The sequence below is a fragment of the Zootoca vivipara genome, chromosome 11 (assembly GCF_963506605.1).
Source record: "Zootoca vivipara chromosome 11, rZooViv1.1, whole genome shotgun sequence".
Taxonomy (NCBI): Eukaryota; Metazoa; Chordata; class Lepidosauria; order Squamata; family Lacertidae; genus Zootoca; species Zootoca vivipara.
Window position 1 is genome coordinate 64085512 of NC_083286.1, and position 20022 is coordinate 64105533.

The following is a 20022-nucleotide window of genomic DNA, read 5'->3' on the forward strand; positions in this document are numbered from 1 at the left end:
ACCTCATCTGTCTCCTGAGAAATCTCTATGTGGGACAAGAAGCTACAGTTAGAACTGGATATGGAACAACTGATTGGTTCAAAATTGGGAAAGGAGTACGACAAGGTTGTATATTGTCTCCCTGCTTATTTAACTTATATGCAGAATTCATCATGCGAAAGGCTGGACTAGATGAATCCCAAGCCGGAATTAAGATTGCCGGAAGAAATATCAACAACCTCAGATATGCAGATGACACAACCTTGATGGCAGAATGTGAGGAGGAATTAAAGAACCTTTTAATCAAGGTGAAAGAGGAGAGCGCAAAATATGGTCTGAAGCTCAACATCAAAAAAACCAAGATCATGGCCACTGGTCCCATCACCTCCTGGCAAATAGAAGGGGAAGAAATGGAGGCAGTGAGAGATTTTACTTTCTTGGGCTCCTTGATCACTGCAGATGGTGACAGCAGTCACAAAATTAAAAGACGCCTGTTTCTTGGGAGAAAAGCAATGACAAACCTAGACAGCATCTTAAAAAGCAGAGACATCACCTTGCCTATAAAGGTCCGTATAGTTAAAGCTATGGTTTTCCCAGTAGTGATGTATGGAAGTGAGAGCTGGACCATCAAGAAGGCTGATCACCGAAGAATTGATGCTTTTGAATTATGGTGCTGGAGGAGACTCTTGAGAGTCCCATGGACTGCAAGAAGATCAAACCTATCCATTCTGAGGGAAATCAGCCCTGAGTGCTCACTGGAAGGACAGATCGTGAAGCTGAGGCTCCAATACTTTGGCCACCTCATGAGAAGAGAAGAATCCTTGGAAAAGACCCTGATGTTGGGAAAGATTGAGGGCACTAGGAGAAGGGGACGACAGAGGATGAGATGGTTGGACAGTGTTCTCGAAGCTACGAACATGAGTTTGACCAAACTGCGGGAGGCAGTGTAAGACAGGAGTGCCTGGCGTGCTATGGTCCATGGGGTCACGAAGAGTCGGACACGACTAAACGACTAAACAACAACAACATGATTCACTGCAGAAAGTTCATTCTCGTGTTGCCACCTTCCAGAGCTTGCATAGAGGAGGCACATCTGGCTGGATTGCCCCAACCACTCTGGCCAGCTTTCAACACATATAAATAATTATAAAATGTCAAACATTAAGAACTTCATGATACAGGGATGCCTTCTGATGTCTTCTAAAAGTTGTGTAGTTCTTTTTTTCCTTGACATCTGATGGGAGGCCATTCCACAGGAAAGATGTCATTGCTGAGAAGGTCCTCTGCCTGGTTCCTTGTAACTTCACTTCTCTCAGTGAGAGAACTGCCAGAAGATCTTCAGAGCTGGACCTCAGTGTCCGGGCTGGATAATGGGGGTAGAGACGCTCGTTCAAGTATACAAGGCTGAGGCCATTTAGGGATTTAAAGGTCAGCACCAACACTTTGAACTGTGCTCAGAAACGTACTGTGAGGCAGTGAAGATCCTTTAGGACCAGTGTTATATGTTCCTGGCAGCCACTTCCAGTCACCAGTCTAGCTGCCACATTCTGGATTAATTGTAGTTTCTGGATCACCTTCAAAGGGAGCCCAATGTAGAGCACATTGCAATAGTCCAAGCGGGAAATAACCAGAGCATGCACCAGCACCACTCTGGCGAGACAGTCTGTGGGGAGGTGGGGTCTCAGCCAGCGTACCTGATGGAGCTGGTAGACAGCTGCCCTGGACACAGAATTGACCTGCGCCTCCATGGACAGCTGTGAGTCCAAAATGACCCCCAGGCTGCACACCTGGTACTTCAAGGACACAGTTATCCCATTCAGGACCAGGGAGTCCCCTGCCCCCCAGAAACAGTCTTCTGTCTTGCTGGGATTCAACTTCAATCCATTAGGCGCCATCCATCCTCCAATCACCTCCGGACACTCACACAGGACTTTCACCGCCTTCACTGGTTCTGATTTAAACGAGAGGTAGATTAACCTGCCTCCGTGAGCAGCCTGGCCACTTACTTCTGCCCCACCTGGCAGATGATCATCCAACATGTGCTTAAAAACCTCCAAGAAAGGAGACTCCACAATCTCCTGAGGGAGTCTGTTCCACTGTTGAACAGCTACGGTATTACCATCAGAAAGTTTTTCCTGATGTTTAGTTGGAATCTCCTTTATTGTACCTTGAATCCATTGGTTTGAGTCATACCCTCCAGAACAGCAGAAAACAAACTCATTCCAACTTCCATGTGACAGCCCTTCAGATATTTGAAGATGGCTGTCATGTCTCCTCTCAGTCTCCTCTTTTCAAGGCTAAACATACCCAACTCTTTAAATTGCTCCTTATAATGCTTGGTTTCCAGACACTTTATCATCTTGGTTGCCCTCCTCTGCACACGTTCCAGTTTGTCAATATCCTTCTTAAAATGTGCTGCTCAGAATTGGACATACAACTCCAGTACTGTTACTTCCCTTGATATGAAAAATATACTTTGGAGCTCTTCACAATCTTTTGTTTTAACAACGCTCACTGCTCACTCCTGACTCTAGATCATTTATGAACAAGTAAAAAAGCACACGGCCCGTTTCCATGCGCTCTGTCACTCATCACAGTCCTCCGTGCGCCAGTAGCAATTTACTCATGCTGGTCACATGACCTGGAAAGCTGTCTGTGGACAAACGCCAGCCTGAAAAGCGAGATGAGCACTGCACCCTATAGTTGCATTTGACTGGACTGTCCAGGGGTCTGTTATCTTTCCCTTTTCCCTTTGGGGACTCCACTGTTTGCTTCTCTCCACTTGCAGTACTGTCCATTTATTCTTACTCACTGGCAGAGGAACGGGGGGCGGGGAGCGCACCGCCCCCGGCACCATCAGGGAGGGGGTACCATTCCTTCTTCAAAGGAAGAAAGCAGAGGAGGAAGAGACCCAACACATGCTTCTGCCTCTGATCCCACAGGGACAAATAGCAAAATGATCCTGAATGCCTTAAGTGACTTTGATGATTTCTTGTAAACCACTTAGAGATTTTGTTACAATCAAACAGCATACTGTATACATTTTGTAAAACAGATAAAAAATAAATCAAAGGTTACTCCATATTTTATTGGATCCATATGTCTGTATTATGCAATGCTTGTTTGCCACTTGTCCCCCCACCCCTTAATGACATTTCATTATCTGTTCATTACCTGTATCAGCCATAGGTATATGTGGGTGAGGGCCAATAATTGGTGACTGAATCCTAACAAGGCAGAGGTGTTGTGGACTGACTGGCGGCTCTCAGGCCCTGGAACTGGGTGCAAAGCATGTCCTGGAAAGGGCTGTGCGCCCTTTGAAGGAGCAGGTGGGGAGCCTGGGGCTTCTCTTTGACCCACATTTGTCGCTGGAGGCCTGGGTGGCATCAGTGGTGCATGGCTCTGCCAGCTGCAACCATCCCTGGGCAGAGAGAAATTGGAATGCTAAATAAATAAATCTGCATTGCCAATATATTTATTTTAAATCATGTTTTTCTTCTTCCAAAAAACAAATCTTATTTGGATGCAACCTTGATCCTATGAGAAGGGAAGGGCTGGCCAATAAGGCAGGATGAAGATCAATACGAAGCAAAGGTGAGATGGGCTGGAAACCAGGAAGGAGGGCAGGAAAGACCTGCTTCTGCTCCTTGGGAAGGTCAGGAAGGAGAGGCAGCTGACTTGGCAGCAGCTTCCTTGAATCCAGGCCTTTCCAGAGAAGGACCTCAGCAATGCCTGGAGGGTCTCAAGCTACTGAATGCCAGAATCCCACCGGTGGGGAGGGGGAGGGGGCTCCACTGCTCAGGTCCTGCTTGTGAGTTTCCTAGGCCTGTTGTTGTTTAACATCTTTATACATGACTTGGATGAAGGAATTGAGGGGGTGCTCATCCAATTTGCAAATGACACTAAACTGGGAAGGGTAGCCAATGCCACAGAAGATAGAATCAGGATTCAAAATCACCTTTACAGATTGGAGAAATGGGTGCAAACTAACAGTGAGTTTCAATAGAGACAAATGTTCCTGCACTAAGGCAGAAAGAACCAGATGCACCAGGGGTACCAACTTGAATAAAATATTGTGGGGGCCCAAGTAAGGCCCGCCCTGCATAATCAATCACATGATGCAGTGCACACATTCCATTTGAATGGGAATGTCCATCAAATTTGTGGGGACCCAGCCCCCTCAAACATTTTATTGTGGGGGCCAAAGCCCTCACAGCCCATAGGAGTTGGCTCCTATGAGATGCACAAATATAGGATGGGGGACACCAGGCTTACTAGTAGTGAGGATCTAGGAGTCTTGGTAGATCACAAGCTGAAGAAGAGTCAGCAGTGTGATACAGCAGCAAATAAAGTGAATGCTCTTCTAGGCTACATCCACAGAAGTCTAGTATTCTGTTCAAGAGAAGTCATAGGACCACTCCATTCTGCTTTGGTCAGACCACATTCTGAGTCTTGTGTCCTGTTCTGGGAGCCACAATATTAAGGAGGATATTGACAAGCTGGAACATGTACAGAGGAGGGTCTGAAAACCAACCCTTATGAGGAGCGGATGAGGGAGCTGAGTATGTTTAGATCAGCTAGAGCCAGATGAAACATCAGGAAGAACTTTCTGACAGAAAGAGCTATCAGTCAACCTAGCAGTTCGACAGCACACCAGGTGTCCCATTGTGCCAGAAGCATAGCTGCCAAGTTTTCCCTTTTCTCGCGAGGAAGCCTATTCAGCATAAGGGAAAATCCCTTTAAAAAAGGGATAACTTGGCAGCTATGCAGAAGCAGTTTAGTCCTGCTGGCCACATGACCCAGAAAGCTGCCTGTGGACAAGCGCCGGCTCCCTCGGCCTGAAAAGTGAGATGATCGTCTCAACTCCAGTCTCCTTAGACTGGACTTAACTGTCTAAGGGTCCTTTACTTTTAACCTATTAGACAGTGGAACAGTCTCCCTCAGGAGGTGATGGAATCTCCTTCACTGGAGGTTTTTTTAAGCAGAGATTGGATGGCCATCTGAAAGAAATTCTTCAGCTGAGATTCCTGCATTGCAGGCTGTTAGACTAGGTGACCCTCGGGTCCCCTCAAACTCTACAGTTCTATGATTCTATGAATGCATTTATGATTAAGAAAGAAAGAAGAACAATTGCTGGGGTGGAGAAGGGGAAGAATCTACTGTGTAGAGAAGCGGAGACGCCACCCAAGGGTGCGGAGGGGGAGCCGCCCGCAATCCCAGAGTCTGCGGCGAGGGGCGCCCAGGCGCTTACCGCCCCCCCCAGCATAGCTGCCAAGTTTTCCCTTTTCTCGCGAGGAAGCCTATTCAGCATAAGGGAAAATCCCTTAAAAAAAGGGATAACTTGGCAGCTATGCCCCCGAGTTCAGCCCCGCCCGCCCGTCTGAGGCGGCACCAGGGGCCGGTCCGGGGCGGGGCAGGCCAGCCCGCCCGGAAGGGGCCGGACCAGCTGGCCGTTTGAACGCTTGGCGGGCGCCGCTGGACGGAGCAAGGTAGTGGAGCGGCGACGCAGGCGGGGGGGGGGCTTCCTCGGATCCCCTTGGTTCCGCTGAGCGTGGCTGGGCTTGGGGGACCCCGAGCCCTCCTTGGCTCTCCCGCCCCCCCGGTTGCTCCCCCCCGGCAGAACTGCACCCCCACCCACCCGCCACGCGCGCCATGCGAACTCCGCTTATAGTCGGACTTGCTTCCGAGGAGACCTAAGTCGGCTGGCGCTGGACTCTCGGGGAGCCTCTGCCCCCCCGGGGTACTCGGAAGGGGGCTCAGGCAGGAGCGAAGCGCCCCACATTTCCGAAGGGCTGCCGAGCAAGGGCTGCGGGGGGGGGGGGCGTCCGCCTCTTTTCCTCGGGGCGGCTGCTCTTCTGGGCCCTGGGGAAGCCTGCCTAGCCCGGGCAAGAGCGGGGTTCGCTCGCGTTTGCACCCCACCTTTCCTCCAATGAGCTCAAGGTCCTGTCCTTGCCCTGCCCCCCCCCGCCTCCCCATTTTATCAGCGAGATTCGTGGCTGACTGGATTGGGAACAAGGCCCTCCCGGTTGCACGTTGCCTAAACCTCCAGAGGAAGGCTTTCTGGGCTGGTTCGTGCATTCTGACCTGGTGGGGCCTCGTGCAAGGCTAGTGTGCTTCGTCTGAACTCAAGGCAGGGACCCTCCCACCCCCTGCATTTCTCCCAAGCCAAACTTCTTCCCATGTTATTCTGTATTATGCTATGTTCATTGGTAGCAGCACTATGAATAATAATGGGCTGTGATTCCATTTGCTGCGTCTGATCTGTGTGCCAAAGGGCTTGTGTTGATTCTGGATAGTGCCTGGTGAAGAACCAAAGATCAGGCACTTGCACTGCTCAGGCACCACCTAAGAGTCCTGCTGAACTAAGCTAAAGGCCCCTCTTGTTCTCCCAGGTGCCTCACAAGAAGCCTGCCTGCAAGCAGGACCAAAGCAAGCCAGCAACTGTGCCCTCTGACTATGGAGGTGCAACACAGTCATCAAGGATAGTATCCACAGAAAGTCTAACTCTGCTCCAGGAATATGTCTAACCCTCTTTTAAATCTATTAAAGGTGTTGGCCATCACTGCCTCCTGTGAGAGCCAGTTCCATAGTTTAACTATGTGCCATGGGATGAAGTTCTTTTGGTGTGTCCTGAGGCTTCCAGCAGTCTGCTTCAATAGATGGCCCCAAATTACAATACGGGAGCTTTGTCTCCGACTTCTACTCTGGATCTTGTGCAGGCTTAAGGGCAGGGAAGGAGGAAGAGCTGGGGAGCAAGCTGGAAGGCTTTCCCTCCATGGCTGCAGGTGGTAGGGCTCTGACAATACCAGGTGCTGAGAATCGCAGGTGAGGAGAGTACTGCGGCTGTGCTCATGTCCTGCTTGTGGGTTTTGCAGAAGAAGCATTTGCTTGCCCACTGTGAGAGCTGGATGCTGGACTGGAGGGCCCCCCTTTGGCCTGATCCAGCTGGCTCTTCTTATGTCTGCCTGTTCATGTTCTCCATCCCTTGCATAATCTTTTAACTTCTGCCATGCCCCACCCACTTTTACTTACCTTTTCTCTAAACTAGAAAGTCCCTAATGTTGCAGCATTTCCTCTTAGAAGAGTTACTCCATCCACTAGTTCATATACAGATTTGCATAACATCGTTATCATATCTGAAGTTTTATTCCTAATGATCCTCAGTATGGGCTGGCTGGAGCCACTTTCTTTTCAAGGCATTTCTCCTTTCCCCCCCAAGAAAAACACACAATGACCAGCACCCTTGAGAGCAGCTGCCACCCGGTGGAGGAGCAGAGAGCCCGGTGGGAGAGGAAGCGCTGTCGGACGGCTAAGGAACTGGTGGAAACAGAGCAGCAGTATCTGGAGCAGCTGGGCTTGGTAGCCACGGTGAGAAGCTGGGCTGCAGGGCCCTGGGCCTTTCTCTGAGCTCAGATACTGTGCAGGACTAAGTGTGCCATTCTGCTCCCAGCTCTTTCTTGAAAGAGCAAGCTGACCCGGCTTCCTGGCTCATTTTTTCCAGTGATGTGCTGATTTTTCTTTGCTGCTGTTAGCAGCCAAATGGTGCAGGGAGAGAGACCAGAGGAAGGAGGAGCAGAAAGGAGAAGGCGGCTTCTCACTACCCTCAAGCCCTGAGCACTGCAGCTTTCTCTTGGTGCTGGCAGGGCTCCTAAGAACATAAGCAAGTGGCATAAGAGTGGCAGGGGAAGCCCAGCCAGATGTCCAGCCCCTTCTCATAGTGACCAACCAGATGTCCCAAATGGGAAATCCGTTAGCAGGATCAGAGTGCAACAGCCATGCTCTCCCAACTTAGGAGTCCTAGCAACTGATCTTTTTCAGAGACAAACTGCCCACGACAGTGGAGGTGGAACATAGCCATTGCAGTTAGTCACCATCAATGTGGCTGGATGATATATATTATCCAAAACAAGTTTAATGTCCATATCATGATAATGGTTTCATAATTTTTGACTTGGCAATATATTGTGAACCATCCTTATTTCAGACATGGGGATACTGTATATCAGTATATCACTTTGTTTAGCTGGTGATAAATCACAATGTTGAAAACCAGATATCTCCCAACCCTACTGTTCACCTCTACATAGTTCCATCCTTATTTCAGACATTGTGATATATCAGTATGAAGAAGGGTTTCCTTTTTTTCCCTAGCTTTGAGTCTTCCAATACTCAGCTTCATTGGTTGGCCTTGCAATAATGTATTGAAATGGTTTTGTGGGCCTTTGTTTCTAGCAATGGGCTCTTCAAATTCTCTTTCTTTCATATCCCCCCCCCTTGCATCCCTGATTGTCTGCTTGCATTTCTTTGGCCCAAGTTGACATTCCTTTTTGTTGTCTTTGTTGGGACAGGCCTTCCATTTTCTGAAGGAGGCCTTTCTGCCCTCTGTTGCATTCTAATTGAACTGCTATTGCTGTGGCTTTGAATGACCCACAAGCATTCTGGGAAAATCTGACCACCATCATTTTCTTGTTCAACTTCTTTCTTACCAGACCCCTCGCTTTTGGGTAGTTATCTCTTTTGAAGTCCAATGTAAAGGTGCCATACTTTCTTGACAATTGCCCACTTAACATTGGGCAGCACTGTGGCTGTCACTGGTTGGTTCAACAGCACATCTCACACCAAGCTGTGGGCCCCACTTTAAGATGAAGTCCAGCATGGTCCCCCCTCTGGTCAGTCACATCACCAACTGCTGTAGGATGCCATCATTTACAGTATGTAGCAATGTCCCCCCTTGATTGTGACCTGAACAAGCATATATCAAGTCAAGGGTTAGGTTAGTTAGGAAAGTCTTTGTATCTGGGGAGGAGTAACTGCTTTGCATGTCTCTTGTTAGTACTTTGTGGCCATCCTGAAGGCCAAAGGGACTTTGAAGCCAGCTGACCAGGAAGCTATCTTCGGGTGCCTGGAGTCCATCTGCTCTGCCAGCCGGTAAGGGACCCACCAGGGGAGCCTTTGTCGATGGGTGGGGTAGCATGGGTCTGTTGGGTGGTGGCGGTGGGCTCTGCGAGTTTTCCTCTAACTTCCTGCTCTGTATCCTGTCTGGTTCTGTAGCCCACATTTTCCAAACCTACAGGACCTCAGCACAATGAGACACCTCCTGACTGTTTAATATGGGTGGGGGTAAATGTGAGCTGGGTTAGGGGTTAGCTTTATGATTGAGGGGATTGCACCCTCCTCAATTTTTAGATGATTGCGTTTCAATCAGACTAAACAGACACTTGGAAGTCCTCTTTGCAAGAAGAACCACAATGCTGCCTCTCAACCTGATAGGTGTGGACTAGAGTAGGCTCTCAAATGACAGACATGGATCTGTAAAGGAAACTGGGGGAGTCAACTGTCTCCTCAGATATTTGGGGCAACAGCTGCCCCAGGCTGGATTTTGGCCTTTGGGACAACATCTTAGCTAGGCCTGTGTGATGTACCAATACATAGTTCAAATCCGGTTTGAAGCCCACATTGCAATTTTGACCCAGCAATTCACTGTGAACAGCCTTCAAAATTCCAGGGGGCAATATAATTGTGAAAAATTTGAGAAGTCAGCCTCACCATCTCCCCTTAACTGCAGTGTTGGTGCCTTAAGAAACAGCACTGCCTGCTTGCTTTCCTTCCTTCCTTCCTTCCTTCCTTCCTTCCTTCCTTCCTTCCTTCCTTCCTTCCTTCCTTCCTTCCTTCCTTCCTTCCTTCCTTCCTTCCTTCCTTCCCCTGGTCATTCCTTCTGCTCCCTCCCACTCCAGCCAAGGCACCACAGTTGTGCAGGGAAGGACAGCCAAGTGCTGCCAGCCCAGCATCCTCAGCCTAGGTGATGTGATCCTGCATGTGGCCGGGAAGGATGGCAAAGAACTGCCAGCCCAGGGGGTGCGATCCTTCCTTCTCCTGGTCATTTCTTCTGCTCCCTCCCATCCTCCCAAGCCCAGGCACCTCGATTGTGCACATTGTTGGGAAGGACAACCTGGTGCTCTAAGAAAGAGCATGAAGATACGCAGCAAAAAGCTTCCCTCCCTCCCCAGCCCAGCCACCCCTCCTTATTTCAGACATCATGATATACTGGTATATCACAATGGTTAGCTGCTGATATATCCTGATGTTGAAAACCAGATATCGCCCAGCCCTAATTTTAGCACTGTGCAAAACCCACATGTGAACAATGTGCTGAAAATATTCCATATGAACCTACCCAGATCCTGAGATCATCCACTGACTGTACCGCCTTGTGTGTCTCCTCCACGAGAGGTCCAGAGGGTGGCAACATGAAAACGGGTCTTTTCTGCAGTGGAATGGTCTCCCCAGGGAGGTTCACCTGGGACCTTCATTATACACCTTTAGGCGCCAGGTGAAAACGTTCCTCTTCCACCAGGCCTTTGACTGATTGACACCTGATGCTCTTTTAAATATGGAAACAGGGATTGTTGGTTTGGATTTGCTCATATTTTTATTATGTATTTGTGCTTTTATGTTGTATTTTTATGTTGTGAATCACCCTGACATCTACAGCTGAATAGTATTCCTTTGGGCAGGAGGAAGGTTGTCCTGTGTTAAGAGATATCAAACCCGACCCCCCCCCCCTTGGTGCAGAACACAGCCTAACTCTGAATCCCTGTGAGCTCCCCTCCAGGGCAGGGTATCTCCTTCAAGGCCACTAACCACAGTTGTCGTGGATAGTCCCACACCCATCTCTCACAAAGCCCCTTATGGAAGCTGGGGAGAAGGGAGCAAGGGGGAGCGCCAGTGTGAGGCAATACTGGTAAAGTTGCATTGCACCCCACAAACTTCTTGATTCAAGAAGCCCTCTCCCGCTTTGCACCCAGGACTCTGCTTTTCCATCTGGAGGGAGGTCGCTTGGGGCTTGGCCTGGAGGGTTTCTGCCACCAGCTGGTTCTCTACGTCTGCTATGCTGAAAACCTGGAAAAGGCCCAGAGCACCTTGGAGGTACCTGTTTCCCTTTTTTGTCCATCTTGCAGGGAGCTGCTCTGGGCACATAGCTCCCCTCCCCAGGCCTGGAGCCTTTTCCTGCCCTTTGCTGATCAAGCCATGTCAGTGATGTTTTAGCTGTGATTCCTGCCTTGCAGTCCCTCCCATCTCTACAATTCTGGGATGACCTGGGGTGGGGAGTGGGTGGCAGGTCAGCTAGTGACTCCTGCTTCTCCTCTCTTGCACTTCTAGAGGCAGGTGCGGAAGAACAAACCCTTTTCCCGCTTCAAGAAGCTCCAGGAGTCCCGGCCAGAGTTTGGGGGCCTTTGCCTGGAACAGCTGCTCCCGCTGCCCCTCCAGAGGCTCTCTCAGTAGGTGGCAGCCTCTGCAGGAGGATGCTGTGCTCATTGAATCTGGGAGGGGCTGCTCAGCTGGCCCCCTTGGGGCTCCAGCAGCCTGGCTGCATCCCCTCAGCCCCAGGGAAGAGGCTGCTGGAGGGCTGAGCCAGAAGGAATGCACCTGCCCCTCCTTCCCCACCCCGTCCGACAGTGCCCCCTCTCTTTGGCAGGTACAGGCACTTGCTGAAGGATTTGGTAGGAAATACCCACCCAGAAAGCTCTGACTTTAAGCAGCTGACAGGTAGGATAATAACTTTTCTTCTGTGAGCAGCCTGGGGGACTTGCTGGAGGGAGGGTGGGGGGAATCAAGTAAATAATATTAACCCGCTTGAGCCACAGAGGCTCCAAACTACTTCCCCCGGGTCTGGGTGTGTGCCTTGTCTCAGAGGATGTTGTGGTCCTTGCAGGAGTTCTGAAGTCTGTCTCTGAGGCATATCACCGAGTCCAGGAAATATCTCGTTGCCGTGAGAACACCAATCAGATGCGCCGGGTTCAGAAGCTGCTTAAGGGACAGAAGACCCAAATTCTGGCTCCAGGTGGGTCCTCTGCTTTGGTAACAGGAGACAAAGAGGCAGGGCAGGCAGCAAAGAAGCCACCCTTCAACAGGGTAAACCACCCACCTTTGCTCCTCAAACGTGGCCCTACAGGACTCTTTGGATTAATGCTTGCGATGCTCTGGGATGCAGCTGAAGGGCAGCTCCTGGGGCTGGACATTTCTGGCAATTGGAGCAGAGATCATTTGCTAGAGCCAGAGTGGTCTCTGGCGATTCTACCCCAAAGATAATCCCGTCTCCCATTTCTCATCCTTGCTCAGCCCCCATTTCCTCTGCCTGGACCCCATCATTCCTCCTCCTGCACTGATTAAGGCAATTCTCCCAACGCTTTGCTGCTTAGTTTAAAAAGATAATTCAGCAGGGAGAGCTGTGGCCTCACCTGAAATGTAATGGCCATAGAGCTACCGTGTTTCCCCTTTTTTAAGACGTAGCCATAAAGTAAGCCATGGCAGGATTTTTAAACATTTGTGAAATATAAGACATACCCTGAAAATAAGACATACCTCCATGCCGTGTGGAGCGAGACCGCCGAGGGCCCCAGCCAGCCAGCGGGACTCAGAACGCCGGCTGCAGCAGCAGGAGGCCTGCCGGCTTGGTGCCTGGAGCCAGCTGCTGCTGCAGCGGCGAGCGCGCAGAGCGCCCGAGCCAGCGGTCTTGCCTCCGCCCGGCCGAGGAGGCCTGCCGCCCAGAACCGGTGGCTGCAGCGTGGAGCGTGCCAAGCGCTCCGCAGCATTGAGCGCTTAGAGCGCTCTGTCGGGCCGGGCGGAGCGCTTGAGCCAGCGGCGTCCGCTTGGCCCGGCCGAGGAGACCTGCCTCCCTGCCGCCCAGAAGTGGCGGCTGCAGCATGGAGCACTTGGAGCGCTCTGCAGGACTGAGCGCTTGGAGCGCTCTGTCGGGCCGGGCGGAGCGCCTGAGCCAGCGGCCTCCGCCTGGCCCGGCTGAGGAGACCTGCCTCCCCGCCGCCCAGATCCGGCTGCTGCAGTGTGGAGCGCGCCGAGCGCTCTGCAGGACTGAGCGCTTGGAGCGCTCTGTCGGGCCGGGCGGAGCGCCTGAGCCAGCGGCCTCCGCTTGGCCCGGCCAAGGAGACCTGCCTCCCCGCCGCCCAGAACCGGCAGCTGCAGCGTGGAGCACGCCAAACGCTCCGCAGCGCCAAGCACTTGGAGCGCCCTGCCGGGCCGAGCGGACCACGTAAGCCAGTGGCCTCTGGATCGGCAGAAATCAGGGGCCTGGGTGGGAGGGCGACTGGGGTGTGCCTTTTGGATACTTGCATTTTCTTTCTTGTTTTCTTCCCTTTTTGCAATGTACAGAAATGCAAACTATATCTTATCATCATCACTATTATTACAATTTCACCCCTCCGTTTCTTTTCTCTGTGTGTGTGTGTGTAATTGTGGAACCCTCCCAGCCAATTGAGAAATGCACAGACGTCTTTCTTTAGTTCTTTACAACCATTGAACTCTGTTGTCTGTTTAAATTTCACATTTAAAAAGGAAGATAACTGGGTAGTTTCCTTTTCCTTTTAAAAATATTATCTGCAGCAAAGCAGAAATGGGCACAAGAAACAGGAGGTGTGGACCTTTTGGGTTTGCTTTTCTCAGGGTTCAATCCAACCCCACCTTCCCCAGCTGCCGCCTCCCCACCTTTCCTCCCCAGATCGGCTCTGCCCCATCGTCACGTTGCTCTTAGGCATTTTGCTCAAAGCGTAGCGTATGGGGAGGGCTAAGGAGAAGATGTTCATCCAAGCCAGGCTTTCAGGTGCTGCTGGACTCCAACTCCCAATAGCCAGCATGGCCAGTGGTTGGGGATAATGGGAACTGCAGCCCCACAGCATCCGGAGGGCTGGGGGGTTGCTCTGGAACTTCTCTCCCTCCCTCCTTTTCCGTCTCTTTCCCCTCTCTTCAGACACTCATGTGCTGCATCTGCTTTGGGGTAACTTGATGGTAGAATTTGGGCTAGATGACAGGTAATTAAAAAAATAAGACACCCCACTGAAAATAAGACACCCTGTGTTTTTTTGAGAAAAAGAAGTTATAAGACGGTGTCTTAAAAAAGGGGAAACACGGTAGGTAAGAGAGCAACAGCATCAAGGATGCTGCTCAGCTCCTCACAAGACAAGCAGTCGTGGAGCAGCCCTTAGCAACAGAGTCCCACCATCAGCACAAGGAGGGGGGCATTGCATTGGGTGTAGACCGCAGGTTGCATTGGGTGGACCACAGGGTGTCATGGGGGGTGTGTGCTGAAGGGCAGCATTGGAGCTGCAGGGTGGCACAGGAGTTGGTTCCTGGTACTGGCGCTGCAAGGCAGCACAGCCAATGTCCAGTTGCTACGTGCTGAGGACAGAGGAGCTCCCCGTGGATTTGCAGGTTTGGGATGCTCCTCAATCCAGCATTGCTTTGGAAGCTTCAGGCAGCATTGCTGACATTGGAAGCTTCTAGCAGCTATGACTCCTGCATTCCAGGGGCTGGACTAGATGACTCTCTGGGCACCTTCCAACTCTACAGTCCTATGATTCCATGTTAGGGATGCTGGTAAATCCTACTCTATGGGTGACTCACATGCCAGCCTCGGAACAGATTATTCTGGGCGTTTATTTGTTGTGACTTACAAACCTTCACTTTGGTTCTGTTACCATGAAAGAGCCTTCCAGGCTGGCAGTGAGGCATCTGTGGTCACATCCTGCATGCACAGCGCTGCTCTGCACCCTTGTTGCTTCCACCTCCAGGCTTTATCCACCCCAGTGCAAGGGCCTCTACTCATCTCCCATAGGGGTGGGTGGGCTTGCCCCTTTCCCTTGTCCTTCCTCTCCCTGTTCTCTGTGGCTCAAGGACCTCCTAGCCAGTTTTGTCACAGATGAATGGAGGGAATAATAATAATAATAATAATAATAATAATAATAATAATAATAATAACAACCACCCACCCATCTGGCTGGGTTTGCCCAGCCACTCTGGGTGGCTTCCAACAGAAATATTAGAATACACTAATTTCTTAAAGATTAAAAGCTTCCCTATAATAAGAGGGTAAGATACTCAGGCGAAGGGTCACAAGCAAGGGCCAGTCGGGAGTGAGAACCCATTTGCAGAGAGGCCTCCTTATGCTGCCCTGGATGGGCTGGTGTGCAAGACAACCTGTGCTCTGGCTAATGTTGGTTTTGCATTTGTGTTCCACCTTTTCTCCGAGGAATACAATGTGACATACGTGGTTCTCCCTGTCCCCCTTTTATCCTCACAACCACGCTGTGAAGTAGGGGAGTCTGGTAATCTCAGCAGATTCCTCCGGTATGACAGTAGCAGAACCTCCTCCATGCTGGGGAGAAAGAGGGCAGAGTCTCATCGAGACAGAGCCATGCATTGATGGCTGAAATGAGAGCCGTTTACAGGCCCAGCAGGGTCCCGGCCTGTCAGGGAGCCTTTTGTCTGATGGATGCTACTGCCCTCTGTGGGTCTGGGGAGGTTGCCTGACTCCAGCAGTCCCAACACCCCAATTGGCCTCTGTGGCCCCATATTTTGTCACAGGGCGCTGGTTTCTCCGGGAAGGCTGGCTAACGGTGGTGCCCCCCAAGGGGGAGGAGCTGCAGCGCTGTATGTTCTTCCTCTTCTCCGACATCTTGCTGGTGACCAAGCCCTGCCACCCGCTCCACCCCTGGAATGCACACAAGTTTGCCTGCCAGGCCGTTCTCCCACTCAGGCAGGGCACGGTGCAGAAAGTCTTCGGTCACACGCAGAGCCAAGGGGGGCTGCTCAGTGTAAGTTCTTCCCAAACCCAGCAAATTTTGCCTTGGTGTAGGAAGCCCTTGTCCCGACCACCTCACTTGGGGGGTCCACACCTGGCCTGCTGGGTAAATCCTGTGGCAGCACACAGGAACAAACACCCAAAGGTCCAAGAAATGGGTGGGGATAGGGGGCTGCTGCTCTGCCACAAAGCGCCAGGCAGTGCTTTTCTGGGCTTCTGGCAGGCCTCCAAGCACCCCCTGTCATGGGCTGCCTTGAGAAGGAAGTCCTGGACCACCTTTTCCTGGGCCATTTCTGTGGCCCAACCTCCTGCCTTAGCCCAAGAGCTTGCTGTCTCCCAGCAATGCTTCCCTTCTTCCAGGTCTCCTTCCCCCACACAACATTGCTGCTGATGTCGTGTAATCAGGAGGACTTCCATGAATGGCACCAGACCCTGTCGACTGCTGTCAGGTAGGCTACACCCCTTCTCCCTCTGCTGACTGTGGAGACATTGCTGGGCTTGTGTTTTGTGAGGTCCAGATCTCATCTCCTTCCCTTGCCACCTACAGGCAGCTGCAGATGGACTCCCGTCCAGCCTGCTGAATGGAGGACCTGCACAGGGCTCCCTCCTGCTGGGGCCAGACAAGCCAGGACCAGGCCAGTGGGTGCCAATGGCTAGGTGGACTACATAGAAACCACAAAATCCCTTGAAGACTGATGTACACTGTGGTCTCCAGCAAGCACAGTGATGTCTTAAGCCAAGGGTGAGGAACTTGTGTCCCTCAGCAAGGCAGAAAAGGAGACAGACCCCAAGAAAGAGGTTCTTCAGCTTGGCCTTCAGCTACTTTAATAAGTTCCTGTTCTTGCCACTAGAACCCTGGCCGCTGTCATTGCATACAGCAGTAAATATTTTGTTTCTTTTTTAATTTCTGAAGGTAGCATGTTTAACAAAAACATTTACTGCCTTTTTTAAATTGGTTGTTTAAGTAGTGTTTAAATTTCTTAGATGTTATCCCAATATTTTCTAATATCCTGGCAGGTCCACCACATGTGGTAGTATGACCTTATATCTTTTTTGCATCGCCAGCATTGAGGACTTAACCCTCCATACATCTTTGCCAATGTTTTTGGGGGGTGAGATGCCACCTGTAGAACATTTTCATGTTATTTTCCTGCAGACTATAACAAGCTGTGAACTTCACATTCTCTGCCCAGAACTTCTCCCATTGCTCCATCTGAATGTTGTAACCAAAGTCCTGGGCCCATTTAATCATTACCACTTTAGTCTGCTCTTCTTTCGTTTCCCACTCCAGGAGGTAATCATATATCAAGGAAATATTCTTCTTTTTAATCCCAATTAAATTCATTTCAAATTTAGATGTTTCTGTTGCCAATCCTTGCTTTATATCTGTTCCAAATTTTTGATTTAATTGAAAATATTGTAGCCAATCTGTTAGGCATTTTTTAATTTCCTCATATTTTTTCAACATTGGTTTCCCTTCTTTAATTTCTAATACTTCTCTATACGTAGGCCAACCATTTCTCACATTTTTTCTTTTCACCGCTATAGCTTCCACCGGTGATGTCCAAAGTGGAATTTTGGGCTCTAATATGTCTTTATATTTTATCCAAATTTTAAACAAGGATTTCCTTATTATATGATTTAAAAAAACCCTGTGTGCCTTGATTTTCCCGTATATTAGATAGGAGTGCCACCCAAATCTTGGGTTAGGGTTAGTGGCAAGAAAGTGGAAGAGTGAGATCTTACCCACAATAACAGAGTGGCAAATGCTAATGCTTGAATATCTACAGCTGGCAAAACTAACTGACTCACTAAGGGGATCAGCAACACAAAAAGTATCGAAAGAATGGAGTGTTTACAAAAAATATCTAAAAATGTAGTACCCAAATAATTCCTTATTAGCAGATATAGAATAACGTTTAAAAAAGGCAAAGATGAGAATAGGTAAACTTAGGAAAAGAAAGTGGAAAATCTGCAATGCTGGCCCGTGGCACAGAAAGAACCTGATATTGTACAATAAGGAGGACGCGAAGTACCTAAGAGGAAAGGGAAAAGGAAGAAATGTAGGGATGGTATACTGTTCACATTGTGAATAAGAATTTGTGTTTGATTATGTATTCTTTGTATATTTTCTGTATATGTTCTATGGAAAAGGAAGTCTTATGTTATGTTTACGTTATATCTATGTTACGTTTAGTAATTTTTTAAACAATAAAGTCTATAAATTAAACAAAAGAATAAAAATAAGTTCCTGTTCTTAAGGATGCCCTCCGCTTCTCTGCCAAGGGTTGGCTCTCTGTGTGGACCTGGGATGGGACACAATGCAGCCCAAGGTTTCTTAGGAGATGGGAAGCTGCCCCTCCTCTCTCGACTTGCCTTCTGTGTGGCCACCCAAATAAAATGCATCTGGGGGCACTGTCATGCAGTGGTTCCGCTCCTTCCTCCTGGGCCGTGTTCAGAAAGTGGTGGTGGGGGATGAGTGTTCAGACCCCTGGGCTCTCACTTGTGGGGTGCCTCAGGGTTCTGTCCTCTCCCCCATGCTTTTTAACATCTATATGCAGCCGCTGGGAGAGATCATCAGGGGGTTTGGGCTGGGTGTCCATCAGTATGCTGATGATACCCAGCTCTACCTCTCTTTTAAATCAGAACCAGTGAAGGCGGTGAAGGTCCTGTGTGAGTGCTTGGAGGCGGTTGGAGGATGGATGGCGGCTAACAGATTGAGATTGAATCCTGACAAGACAGAAGTACTGTTTGTGGGGGACAGGAGGCGGGCGGGTGTGGAGGACTCCCTGGTCCTGAATGGGGTAACTGTGCCCCTGAAAGACCAGGTGCGCAGCCTGGGAGTCATTTTAGACTCACAGCTGTCCATGGAGGCACAGGTCAACTCCGTGTCCAGGGCAGCTGTTTATCAGCTCCATCTGGTACGCAGGCTGAGTCCCTACCTGCCCAGTGACTGTCTCTCCAGAGTGGTGCATGCTCTAGTTATCTCTCGCTTGGACTACTGCAATGCGCTCTACGTGGGGCTACCTTTGAAGGTGACCCGGAAACTACAACTAATCCAGAATGCGGCAGCTAGACTGGTGACTGGGAGCGGCCGCCGAGATCACATAACACCGGTCCTAAAAGACCTACATTGGCTCCCAGTACGTTTCCGAGCACAATTCAAAGTGTTGGTGTTGACCTTTAATGCCCTAAACGGCCTCGGTCCAGTATACCTGAAGGAGCGTCTCCACCTCCATCATTCTGCCCGGACACTGAGGTCCAGCTCCGAGGGCCTTCTGGCGGTTCCCTCATTACGAGAAGCCAAGTTACAGGGAACCAGGCAGAGGGCCTTCTCGGTAGTGGCACCCACCCTGTGGAATGCCCTCCCACTAGAGGTCAAAGAGAACAATTACCAGACCTTTAGAAGGCATCTCAAGGCAGCCCTGTTTAGGGAAGCTTTTAATGTTTGATGGATTTCTGTATTTTAGAATTTCTGTTTTTTGGAAGCCGCCCAGAGTGGCTGGGGGAACCCGGCCAGATGGGCGGGGTATAAATAATAAATTATTATTATTATTATTATTATTATTATTATTATTATTATTATTATTATTATCATCTCCATAAGGCAACAGCTTCCGCAAAGAATTTGCCTGTCAGGTTTAACTGAAGTATGTTCTATTCACTCCCATTTTTACATTGCCATCACAAAATATATTTTGAGATTATAGTTTTTGTGTTACCAGTGTTCAAGTTTTGTGTAGCTTTAATATACTTTCTTTGAGATTTTGGTGTATTAAAACCTATCTTTTAACCTCAACTGGAAATGTAGCAATGTGAGTTGTTTAAATTAAAATGTCATAGAATCATATAACTGTAGAGTTGGAAGAGACCTCAAGAGTCATCTAGTTCAATCAGAGTTACCAAGTCCCTGGAAGGTGGTCCCTCAATCTCTGCTTTAAAACCTCCAAGGAAGGAGATCTCTGTGCCACTATCAAACAGCAAGCTCTTTCTGATGTTGGGGCAAAATAAATGAAAAAGCAAAGCGATGTACCTACTAGTACTTTTAATAAAAGACTTGACAATGAGAGGGGAGATCTGGGACTTACAGAAATGATTGAGTTACAGGTAGGTAGCTGTGTTGGTCTGACGTAGTCGAAACAAAATAAATTCCTTCCAGCAGCACCTTAGTTGGTCTCTAAGGTGCTGCTGGAAGGATTTTTTTTAAAGAAATGATCGAGTGGAAGTTACTAATTAAATGCAAAGGATGGTTTTCAAACAGTGGCTCCAGTTGCTAGGCGGCGCTTTTGTGTTCCTAAAGCAGCCTTTCTCAACCTTGTGTCCCCAGATGTTGCACCATAACTCCCATCATCACTGACCACTGCTCCTGCTAAATAGTGATTATGGCAGTTGTGGTTCAACAAAACCTGGGGACACAAGTTTGAGAATGGCTGTCTTAAATTGTGAGAACA

The 20022-nt window shown here is 49.6% G+C and overlaps 1 protein-coding gene across 2 annotated transcripts; it reads left to right on the forward strand.

The window, feature by feature from the left end:
- Positions 1-5406: 5406 nt before the first annotated feature.
- Positions 5407-17953, forward strand: ARHGEF39 (Rho guanine nucleotide exchange factor 39). 2 transcript variants are annotated; one of them, XM_035100666.2, is made up of 10 exons: positions 5407-5468; positions 7199-7347; positions 8813-8907; positions 10785-10905; positions 11140-11258; positions 11456-11526; positions 11693-11821; positions 15355-15584; positions 15932-16020; positions 16589-17953. In XM_035100666.2, the coding sequence occupies exons 2-10, from the start codon at positions 7210-7212 to the stop codon at positions 16908-16910; spliced, it is 1314 nt and encodes a 437-aa protein (XP_034956557.1). In that variant the 5' UTR covers positions 5407-5468; positions 7199-7209; the 3' UTR covers positions 16911-17953. The 2 variants fall into 2 exon arrangements, with proteins under 2 accessions (XP_034956557.1, XP_034956558.1); XM_035100667.2 differs by lacking the exon at positions 5407-5468 and having other exon boundaries at positions 6514-7347; positions 16119-16718.
- The last annotated feature ends 2069 nt before the right edge of the window (positions 17954-20022 follow it).

Coding starts and splice junctions, on each gene's coding strand:
- ARHGEF39 (XM_035100666.2), top strand. CDS start 7,210: ATGACCAGCACCCTTGAGAGCAGCTGCCACCCGGTGGAGGAGCAGAGA. Junction 11,527..11,692: donor TGACTTTAAGCAGCTGACAG/GTAGGATAATAA, acceptor TGGTCCTTGCAG/GAGTTCTGAAGTCTGTCTCT. Junction 11,822..15,354: donor GACCCAAATTCTGGCTCCAG/GTGGGTCCTCTG, acceptor ATTTTGTCACAG/GGCGCTGGTTTCTCCGGGAA.